General features: G+C 37.7%; 1 protein-coding gene across 1 annotated transcript in view; it reads right to left on the minus strand.

The window, feature by feature from the left end:
- LOC105745654 (myelin-oligodendrocyte glycoprotein-like) overlaps positions 1–12,289 on the minus strand; it is a 28,939-nt gene that overhangs the window by 3,681 nt on the left and 12,969 nt on the right. The window contains exons 3-6 of the mRNA XM_058281080.1: positions 5,802–5,822; positions 3,452–3,517; positions 1,395–1,415; positions 1,151–1,302 (exon numbers count right to left, since the gene is read on the minus strand). Coding sequence (XP_058137063.1) covers positions 1,268–1,302; positions 1,395–1,415; positions 3,452–3,517; positions 5,802–5,822 — 143 coding nt within the window. The 3' untranslated portion in view covers positions 1,151–1,267. The remainder of the gene's footprint in view (positions 1–1,150; positions 1,303–1,394; positions 1,416–3,451; positions 3,518–5,801; positions 5,823–12,289) is intronic.

Consider the following 12,289-nt stretch of genomic DNA (forward strand, 5'->3'; position numbering starts at 1 on the left):
CAGAAAGCAGCAAGTGCCCAGTTCTGTGGGAGCAGAGTAAGGTTGGTGGAGAGGAAGGAGAGGTGGTCAGAAGGACAAGGGTGGGGAGGGTGCAGCAGTGTTTAGAACCATGAGTTTTCAGGATTTGGGCTCCTTTCTGAATGAAAATGAGAGAGGGAGATCAGATTTATGAAAATGAGTATCCACAAATGTTTGGTAAGGTTTTTCTGTAAGAATATAGAAATGTCTTAGCAGTAGCATAGAGAAAACAGATTGAGAGGCTTTTCTTCTTTCTAATTTTGATAGAAATAACAGCAAATTAGCATGATGTTTGGAGGATCTGAGAGATAAAAAAAAAACAGGAGGCAAGAAGATGGGGTAAGAAACAGAAACCATATTCTATGCCTGTTTTATGTTTTTGGCTTTGGAGAATCTTTTTTTCCTTTTCTTTTTTAATTAAAATTAATAGATCACAAGGAATGTTACATTAAAAAACATAAAAAAGAAACCATATGAGGTTCCCATATAACCCACTCTCCACCCCCCACCACATCATTTTTGTAAATTGTATTTTTTTGAAGATATATACATCACATAAAAAAGATACACTAAAAAATATAAGAGGTTCCTGTATACCCCCCACCACCCCCAACCCACTCCTCCCACACCAACAACCTCCCTCGTCATTGCGGCACCCTCATCACACTCGGTGAACACATTTTGGGGCACTGCTGCCCTACACAGATAATAGTTTACCCTGCAGTTTGCTCTCTCCCCCAGTCCATTCATTGGGTTATGGCAGGATATATAAAGTCCTGGAGAATTGTTGTGGCTGTGTTTTTGCTGGATTTAACATACAGCGAAGACGTTTCTAAATGATCTACCACCTGCATTTCCCAATAAGTTGATGCCATTATATCTGTGTTTTACATAGCTAGTATATTTTTAAAAGTAGAAATTTCTAAAACAAAATCCCTCCAATTTAGTGACTTGGATCTTATTTTTCATTAAATCCATTTACCCAGAATCAAATTATGTTTTGCATTTGAAATAGTCTTATAAATCACTTGGAGTACCCAATATCCTGATTTTTTTTTACAATAAAATTACAGAGAGGTTAAATGTCAAATAAAAATCATTCTTAATCATATATTATTCATTTTGTATTTACCTGCAAATCTTCAAACTTTATTCAGACCTATAAGTAGAAGAAAACCTTCAAGATTAGCTGGATTACTGGGCAAAGACTGTTGTAGGTGTATTTGCTATCAATTGTGAGAATTTGATTTCACTTACCCTCTTCTCCCAGGAATGGTCTTCGGTCTAAAACCAATCATGAAGGACGTAAGTGTTCTAAGAGAACACAGGCTATATTTCCAATTCAATGTAGCATAGGAAAGAAATATAGAACTTACCACGTTCTTTATTGATTTTGTCTAATAATACAAATGAAAAAAGATAAGTGTTAATTTCTCAAATTTCAGAAGATTTGGCTCTAGGCTTTGCACCTATCTTACTGTAAGATATCAGTGAGCATCTGGGGCAGATTACTGGAATTTGAGATCCAAAACTGAAATTTCAACTCATTCTAGACATCTACATGGGACATCACCTAGCTTGTTACAGCTAAAGTTCTACTGAGTCTTGTATATTGAGGACTTATATATCAGAGTGTGCATGTGTGTGTAATATGGGGGCATTTTGGGGACACTGTAGTTGTCCTGCATGACACTACATTGACAGATACAGGCCATTGCATATTTTGTCATAACCTACAAAATTGTGCAGAAGAGGGTGTAAACTATAATGTAATCTATAGTCCATGGTTAGCAGCAGTGCTTAAATATGTGTTCATCAACTGTAAGAAATGACCACACTAATGAAGGATGTTGTTAATGTGGGAATGTGTGGGGCATATGGGAATCCTTATTTTTTTAATTTTTTTTAAAAAAAACTTTAAATTACATAAATGTTACATAAAATATTAGTTCAATTCTTGGAAAGTGAGTCAGACAGAATTAATAAAAATGTAAATAAATCCATGTGCAGTGTTTTCCAGATTAGATTAATCTGGAGTCTATGCTTAATTCAATTTGAGTGGGTTTTGTTGTATGGGCCCATTTGGAGCATCATTAGATTTGATTAATAGGTTGTCTTGTGAGAGAAGGTTTTGTTAAGTAGGAAAGCTGAATCTGAGCATGCATGATGCACAGGACATTTTGCAAATAGTATTGTGTCTGTCTCGTGGGACAAGACCCTTAAAATTTTTGCCTGATGTGTTAGGTGAGAAAGACTGTATATGGGAATCACCAAAGTAGTTTTTCTTGATGTTATTTGTTTGTGTTTTGTTTATAAATTTTTTTTTAAATGAAGGTCTCCCTGAGAATTTGGAGCAAATTACAGCTTAGGGAAATTTGAGAGAATGACACAGGCCTGGTGGAGCAGCTTCCTCAGTCTTTGGAGACAGTAGCAACATCAGAAACAACCTGTGTTGTAACAACATATTGATGGATAATTATCAGGGTCTCCAAAGGACCCAGTAGTAGGCTGTGAGGCCAATCTCTGATGCAGTCTAAAACACCTCTCCTACTTGGGCATCATGTCTTAAGGATGGCAGTTTGTGCAGTGGGGCAATTCTCCAGTGTCATTTCAGAGGCAGTAAAGGGAGGCTTCTCACCATTTATTGGGAGAAATAAATGGTAGGTAATCTTTTGTTTCTGTCTGCATACCTTGGTGTGGTTTATTTGTTAAAGTATTGACTTTGGTCAAAATATTATTGTTACAGTGAATCTAGTGAGTGGAGCCTGGACAAGGTAACTATTATTTATTACTAAAACTTGATGTCTATAGTATTAAGACTGGTGTACATTGGGCCCATAACTATTTTCTAGAGAAAGGCTGCATTACCATGTTACCAACCAGCTTATCTGTGGATATATCTTCCTAAAAGGGAATTATCCAGATAAATATAATATGCCAAATTAAAACTTCCACATTTCTTTGAGAGTTGAGCTGATAAAAGCCAATAAACCAGAATTAGCAGTTAATACTAAAAATAGGATGCAACTAATGTCAAAAAATCATTTCATCTCCAAAAATGAGCCGGGAGGTTATCAGAGGGGTCGCCCTTATGCACACCTCAGCAGAGTCCCAGAGACAGACGTAAGTAGATACAACCCCGGATATTGGTTCTTCTGAGGGCCACAGAGACCTACAGGTTTTATGGTCATGGCAGATGGAGTTCAGTGTCATATCAGTTGGCCCTTCTTTGGAATTTGTGTTCCTGTGTGATGGAGCTGGACTCAGATGTGATCTTTTTTCACAAGCCTTTCCTGTTACTTTACCAGAATTGTAGTTGGTGCTGAGGTTTAATATATACCCAGCGGATCTGAATCTCTGGACTGACCATGTGATAGCCAGGCCCTGAGCCTCAAGAGACTTCAGCTCCTACACTCTGCTTTATTGGACTTACCCCACTCAGCCGACATGAAGTTGAAGAAGGTCAACCTCCACACCAGGGAGCCAAGAGTGCCTACAACTGAAAGCAGGAGAATTGCATACAGCATCCATGTGAAATCTAATCTCCCTCATTACAGATGTGGAGTGGATACAACCATTCCAAGGTCCACAGGATGGAGGAATAGAGTATGGATTATAGTGACTTACTGATATTCTATTCATGAACTATTGTGATTAGTAATCAAAGAAAATGTGGCATTGGTGTCGAGAGAGTAGCCATGGTGGCTGCTGGGTGTGGGGAATGGGAGGAAGAGATGAGATGTGGAGGCATTTTCGGGACTTGGAGTTGTCCTGGGTGGTGCTGCAGGGACAATTATCGGACATTGTATGTCCTCCCATGGCCCACTGGATGGAACGTGGGAGAGTGTGGGCTATGATGTGGACCATTGACCATGAGGTGCAGCGATGCTCAGAGATGTATTCACCAAATGCAATGAATGTCTCATGATGATGGAGGAGAATATTGCTATGGGGGGAGGAGTGGGGTGAGGGGGGTGGGAGTATATGGGGATCTCATATTTTTGAATGTATTATTAAAAAAATGAATAAAGACAAAAAATAAAAACAAAAAGCACACAAAAAATCATTTCATCACTACATATAGAAATAGGTGATTTTTGGTCATGTTATATTTAGTGACAATCCAATATTTTATCATTATTTAAGAACAAGAGGTGTTTAGATCAATAAAACTACTAAAAACATGTGAAAGCAGAATAATTCACTCGGACAACATATTGCCTATATGATAATTTAAATGGGGTAGTTTATTCTATACAGATAAAGTACATTTGTTTTCATTTTATGGGGTCCCAGATATTGACTTAAAACCATCTCTTTTCCAGAGTCAATAATTACAACCATGGCAACTACTACTTCTATTAATTGCATCTCCAATATGTGGTAGGACTTTATATGTGTGGTTTTTCTAATACTGAGAATAACCCTATGTCATAAATACCATTATCAGATAGCCATTTTAGAAATAAGAAAAACATACACTTGGAAGTGAAAAATCTCTTTTCAAAATTATGGTGCAAATATACTGTAATAGATCTGGAATTTATATACAAATTCTCAGACTCCAGAAACTATTCTTTTAAAAGCTAGTTTAATCATAACTTATTTTTCTGTCTTGATATAAGCCAAAGTGAATACATGAAGGAATGAATAAATAAATAAATAAACCACAGATATTAAACAGGAGTACTGTTTTTCACTGTAGATAACAAACTATAGTACTTACACAGTGACTAAAGAATAAACACAATATGCAGTTTTGAAGACCAAATTTTGAATATTGAATAATTTAACAAAAATTGATTTTTAGAACTATTTATTCATATCAGTGTATCTTCCCCACAGATTCCACCTAGCTTTTATCTCTGTGAAATTTATTTAAGTGTAACCATCTAATCCAATCTCAAATCCATAAAAACAACATTTTAATATGTAAATCTAGTCACAATACTACATTTCTGATCAATTTCAATGACCTACCAAAGTTCTCGGTTGAAGTTAAAAATTCTTAGCATGGCCAAGGAAATACTGCATTTCCTGGCCTTTCTCTACTACCTTGTAGATGTGACTGGGTTTCCTTGACTCAGAATTACCTGGTCAATATGTCAACTCTCCTGAAGCCATATGCTCAGCTCAGCCCAGAGTGCAGTGTCCGCTCTGCTCCTTGTCATGCACATGCTGTGCTCTCATTGATATGCCCTTCACTGCCACTGATCTCAGCTACATCAGCACTACACCTGCAAGTTCATGACCTCACAGCCAGGCAAAATGCCTCTAGTACCAGTCTTCTTGCATCATATACACTTTTCCATAGCACTCAGTAGGTTATTAATTTTGCATTTATTAGGGAAATGTAGTTGTGTATTTTTACCAAAATAGTAACATGAATAAGGTCAGGGAGATTTTCTTGATGTTTTCCACTATTGTTTCTCAAGCACCAGTCACATAATAGGCAGTTGATTACTGGATGTACAAGGAATCACTGATCATAACTGAATAAGGCAGATTCAACAACTTAGAGCACTGTACAGCACAGGGAACAGGCTGACACACCTTGTCCTCCATTTAACCTAACAACTTTATACATAATAAAATATTTATAATTACTTTTTTACAAGTAGAAGAAAGACATTTTAGTTGTCTCTCAATGTTATTTATGATCATCAAAATTCATTTACTGTGAATTTTTACATTGTTACAATAATTTTAAAAATAAACTATGGAATAATATTGAATTTTGAAGGTTCAAGTACCATTTTAGACAAAAAATAAATATTCCTTACCATTTGTTTCTTCTATTTCTCCTGTATAAGGAAAAATAACAAACCAATACAAAAATGTGTTAGAAAGTGTCCCCCTTTGTTACCTGAAGATGATCAGGCTTGACGCATATATATATATATATATATATTTAACCAGGATAATCAACTTTAAATATTGAAAAACTAAAATCAATCATTAGGACAATTCAAAATCCTGATTAAATGGGGAGATGTATAATATTTTGCTTTGGTAGAGTAATTAATGTACATATGCCAATTGTTCCCTAATAATTTTATACGTTGACTGTTATTCTGGTAATTTTGTGAAGTTTTTATTTTCCTATAAGTTGGCAAACTAATTTTTTGTAGCTTTACGAATAAGCAAAAAGGATATTATGAAAATTAAAATAAATGATACTGTGTGTAAACATAAGCATAATTACAAATTTCTCATAGATGAACATATTATATTTAAACATTTACTATACCATAAATGAAAATGCACACCCTTTACAAAGGCAAAAATTGTTGTTGGTTTATTTAGTTGGCAGCTACTCATGTAATATAGAAAATTAATACAAATTATTTAAAATAATAAGATACAAATAAAATATTTGATTTTTATACTTGGAAGAAATAGTAGAAGAAACCATAAAAGAGTAGCCAACATTTTATTTGGCATTTCAAAATTGAAACATATTTAATAAATTGAGAAAACCTTCAAAAATATGCCAAGGTGTGAAATTCTTAAAATGCAAATTGTTTACATTAACTAGACTGTCCATATAATTTCACCAGGAAAAATGATCATGTTTAGAGACATTTTTAAAGAATTAATATTCATTAAATCAATAAATCAATTTAAAGAATCAATTTATAGACATTTTTAAAGAACTGATATCCATAAAAATATCTTATGGATATCAATTGTTAATATAATAGAGTGAATGTATTATTCTATGATACAATTGTCTCGAAAGATATGAACAAATACTACTCACCGTTCTCTTTAATTAATAATACTTTAAAAAGAAAACAAAACACACAAAGAAGAAGATAATACTGAGGAAATCAAAACAATCAAAATTTGTCAGAAAGAATTGCCAGAGAAGCCCTCCTCAGGAATCTTTCCAGCTATGCCTTAAATATTAGCTAAGATGTGAAAATGAGAAGAGAAAGGCAGAAACAATCACTCTATTCATCAGTTTCATTGAACAGTTTCTAGCAGACACCCCAGGATTATAAAATGTGCCCATAATGCCATGGTCTGGAATTTCATTGATCCAATCCCTAACTCAGCCCCTACAAAAACTTCTGCTGATTGTGAAAAGATATTCTGGGAATAGAGTTAATGGAATGCGGTCACCCCTCGGGCTGAAGTGTGGTTTGCTGGCCTGGTGGGGGAGCAGCCGCGGCAGGCCAAGCCGCTGCCCCCATAATAGGGTGGCTGGTCGGACTCACCGCCACCCCTGAAGGGAGCTCGGCATGGGCGCAGAGTGCCCTCGGGTCTCCCCTTCTCGGCAGCCATGCTTCTGCAGCCGCCCCTCCTCCCAGATAGCGCCACACGGTGCCTTCTTTCTCCCTGCGCAGGCGCAGGGCGGAAAATTCCAGTCTGCCCTTTTCCCCTCCCCCGACAGCAGCAACAGCCAGGTGTGGGCGGAAAAATCCAGCCCGCCCTTTTCCCTTCCCGCGACAGCAGCAACAGTCAGGCGTGGGCGGGAAACTCAAGTCTGCCCTCTACTCCAGCAACAGCAGCCACCAATCCCTAAACCCTGCCCCTTCCCCCAGCAACAGCGACAGCCAATCCCTAACCACCACCCCTCCCCCATCCAGTACCGCCCACTGACCTTTCACCGGCAACCAATCAGAGCAGGGCGTGGCTTCGACCAATCAGCCTTCCCCAGCCCCTATAAAACTGTTGCCTCTCCCTCAATAAAGTTGGACTTGCGTGTCTACCTTGTCTCCGTGGTAGTTCTTCTGCCGTGCGCCCTCCAGTCCTGAGAGCCCCCGACAAGGGCCTGGCCTCCCTTGTCCCCAGTTCATCGCCTGCTTCTCCGGGCGACCCCGTCAGCCGAACCGCGCAACCCCTGTGAGACCGACCCCTCGTCTGCTGCCGGACCGACCCCTCGTCCCAAGTGGGACCGACCCCTCGTCCCAAGCGGGACCGACCCCTCATCCAAAGCTGGACTGACCCCTCATCCGCAGCCAGACCCCACCTCTACCGACCGAGCAAGCCGCTGCAATGGAAGACATCCAGGAGACCTGAGCACTGAGTGGTGGGGACGTGACCTGTGGGTTTTGTGCTGTGTGGTCTTTGAGGAGTGAGGATCAACCTGGAACAACCAATCTCCTTCATTTCCCACCATAAAAAAAATCCAGGGCATCTGGAAATGTCATCCAATGGCAATATAAATGCCAATTCAAATCTTGGTATTGATGTAAGTAGTCAAGGCTTCCAAATTTTAAGAGGTCAGTGTGGGACAGAAGAAATCTCCAATTACAAAAAAGTTTGCAAATGCAAAGAGGGGATAAAGAGGTTTCTGGAAGTCAGTGAAGTGGATCAGCAATCCAAATAAACTACCTGAAAAAAATACAATAAAGCAAAACAACAAAAACCAAAAAACCCCACCTAGCTAACACTTGTAGTTTATTACTATGGGCAAGGCACTGTGCTTTGCATATTAAAGGCAGCATATTGTGCCTTTTCTGAATTTCCTCCCAGGTTTATTCTAAGCCTTCATTTGGGACTCTGTCCAAATACTAACCAGTCTCTCCTCTCTGTAGAAGTAAAGTAATATTTACATATTTGAAGAGACGTTAGAGATAATGGTCAAACAAAGTTCAGGGAGGTCTGAACAAGCTAGTTATTGTAACTGACAAATTAACAGATACGATTTAGTCCTCTGAATTGTATGTTAGGCAATTGCTAACCTTCTGAAACATAGCAAATAGCAAAAAGAAAATTCCAGTAACTGGGATATTTTACTGAATTAAAGTCTTTATGTATGATAGCCTTTTGAAATAGCCAGAAGCTGATATCTCTAACTGTTGTAAATCACTGAACTGTAAACCCAGATGCTTTGTTCATATAATTCCAATCTACATTCTGAAACTGCATAATCTTTACCCAGTAACCGAACAGTAACCAGTAAAGACAGAACTCATTACTGACCCTGCCTCTACCCCTTATCTTGTTTTGCAATCCTGAAATTCTGTGCCTCTGCACTTTGCCCCTCCTTGATTAATGTGAGCCATCCCAGAACCGACAAACCCAAATTCCTAGGTTATCTTTCTAAACAAAGGCAGTTCTAATCAGAGGTGGCTTGACATGCAGAAATCTAAACCTTAAACTTCAATAAACTAGCATGTACTCAGTCAGCACATGTTCAGTAATTGGACTATCACTAACTCCCTCATCTCTCATTACTCTCAGCCTGCCTGCCTTTATTTGAATGCTGTAAAACACTGGCAGTTTCTCCATTTTGGGGAGAAAGATTTATGACCCACAGGCCTTCTGATCTTGCCTTTGTCCTTGGCAATAAACTTTTTCTCTCTTTGAAACTTCTGTGTCACATGGGGGGCAGTTGGCTAAGGGGCATTATTTGCTGGCCAGGCCAAGAAAGCTCAGCTTTGGGTAATCATTTAGTGTCTCTTGTCTCCCTCCTAGTCTCCTCCTGAGGTCACTTTTTATCCAGTCTGTGCCCACTATTTGAGCCCTGGTTCTGTTTTGGCTGGGAATGACTGTCTTGGGAAAGTACTCTCCTGCATGCACCTTCTCCCAGAATTTGCCCTCCAAGCAAGAGCAGCTTGATACAATGAAAGGAACTTAAAAACTATAGAGACAAGTGGAGAAAAAGGCCTGCTGGCTCTAAACAAATGGGAGAGGGAGGCCTTTTGCTTAGGAAGACAGAGGACATCAAAACTCCTCTAAACAAAGGAGCTCCAAAACAACAAATAAGCAAAAGCCCAGAGAGACAGGGAAAATCCTGCACATTGCATTTGCCTTGGGCAGACCTTCTTGACAGTAGGGATGAAGCTCAAGAAAATCTGTTTTATTAGTAGCTTGTTACAAAACCAAGAAACAGACATCTCAGGGGAGGAATCACAGCATTGCATTTTAAAAATATTAAAATATACAGTGTGCAGCAAAAGAGTACAAGTCAAAGAAACAGGAAATGATGGTTAATCCAAAGGAAGAAGATAAAAATTGAGAACAATTGAGAAGAAAGGAATGTAGACATATCAAATAAATCCTTTAAGATAATGATCTTAAAACTGCTTACATAGATGAAGGAAACTTCAGAGAAAGAACTAAATTCTATCAGAAAAACAAGGAGTAAGCAATAGGAAAGTCTTACAAAGAGACAGAATTTTAAAAAGGAGCAAAACAGAAATATTGGACTTGAAAACCAAAGTAACAGAAATGAAAAACATCCAGAAGAGTTTCAAGAGCTTATTGGTGCTGCAAGAAGAAAGAATCAATGAACCTGAAGACAAGACCCTTGAAATGAATCAGGCTGTGAGTAAAATGAAAACAGAAATATTAAGAGCTAGGGTTTCCTGAGACATCTCTGAGACACCATCAAGTGCACCAATCTAAGCATTATGGGAGTCACGAAAGGAGAAGAAATAGAGAAGAGACTGGAGGGAATAATCAAGGAAATAATGACAGAGAACTTACCAAACTTAGCAAAAAATGTGAATATGTACAGCCAAGAAGCCTAGAGAACACCAAAGAAGATAAACATGGGGAAAAACGCACCCCCACTAAAATGATCACACTATAAAATACAAAGCACAATATGGAGTAGAGTGGACTTACTGATATTCTACTATAGAATTATTGTGACTAGTAATGGAAGAAATTGTAGTACTGATGTGGAGAAAGTGGCCACAGTAGTTGATGAAGGCAGTGAGAGGGAAGAAGAGATGAGGTGTGGGGACATTTTTGGGACTTGGAGTTGTCCTGAATGATAATGCAAGGACAGATGCAGGACATTATATATCCTGCCATGACCCACTGAATGGACTGGGGGAGAGTGTAAACTACAATGTGAACTATTATCCATATGGTGCAGCAGTGCTCCAAAATGTATTCACCAAATGCAATGAATGTGCCACAATGATGAAAGAGATTGTTGATGTGGGAGGAGTGGGGTGGGGGTGGGGGGTGGGGTATATGGGAACCTCTTATATTTTTTAATGTAACATTTTTTTGTGATCTGTGTGACTTCAAAAAATACAATAAAAATGATGGTGGTGGGGGGATGGTGGAGAGTGGGGTATATGGGAAAATCTTATGTTTTTTAATGTAACTTTTGTGTGATCTCTTAATTTTAAAAAAAGAAAATTAAGAAATGAAATGAAATAAAATAAAATACAAAGCACAAAGACAGAGTTCTGAAAGCTGCAAGAGAAAACCAACATGTTCCATACAAGGGAATCCCAATTACATTGACTGCAGCTTTCTTAACAGAAATCATGGAGGTAAGAAGGCAATGGGATGAAATACTTAAAGTGCTGGAATAAAACTACTGCCAGCAAAGTATTTTATATCCAGCAAAGTGTTTCTTCAAAAATGTGGTAAAAGTTAAAATACTTAGGTAAGTAGAAGCTAGGTGAGCTCATCACCAGAGCCACCTTACAAGGAGCGTTAAAACAAGTTCTTCAGATTGAAATGAAATGACACTAGACAGTGATTCAAAGTGACATAATGGAATAAAGATCTGCAGTAAAGGTAACCATTTGGGTATTATAAATGACAGTATTTTTGTAGTGTATTGTTTGGTATATAACTACAATCTTACTTCCTAAAAGTGGCAAAATACAAATACATAAAAAGCCATGATTATATGTTTTTGAACATACTATGTACAAAGACATCCACAGTAACAGTACAAATATACAGTGAGAAACAGGGATTTAGGGAAAGTATATGTGGATGTTTTTCCTGTTAATCTGTTATTAAACCAAATATGATTGCTATATATTTAAGTTGGTAAAATTTAACCTTATTGTAACGATGAAGAAAATCTTTGCAAAATATATAGAGATAGAAATTGGAAGACACTAACTTTGCAACAACACAAAAATCAAATATGTACAAAAGCAGGGTTTAAGAGAATTGAGCAATAAAAAGTATAAGCCTAAATGCCAAAATGTCAGAAGAAAATCCAATCTTATCAGGAATGACTTTAAATGTAAATGGAATAAACATTCCAGTTAAAAGGCAGAGATTGCAGAACTGATAAAAAAGTATGACCCAAATTTATGCTGTCTGGTACTGGGAAACTGTATCTCCAATTGCAAAATCTATCTATCTATCTATCTATCTATCTATCTATCTATCTATCTATCTTTCTTTCTTTCTTTCTTTCTATCTATCTATCTATCTATCTTTCTATCTACAAATCAAAATGGATCAAATACTAAATATAAGGTTTAGAAATAACAAATTTCTAGAAGAAAACATAGGGAAGCATCTCCAGTCCCTTTATTGGACAACATTT

Source organism: Dasypus novemcinctus, chromosome 19 (assembly GCF_030445035.2).
Source record: "Dasypus novemcinctus isolate mDasNov1 chromosome 19, mDasNov1.1.hap2, whole genome shotgun sequence".
Taxonomy (NCBI): Eukaryota; Metazoa; Chordata; class Mammalia; order Cingulata; family Dasypodidae; genus Dasypus; species Dasypus novemcinctus.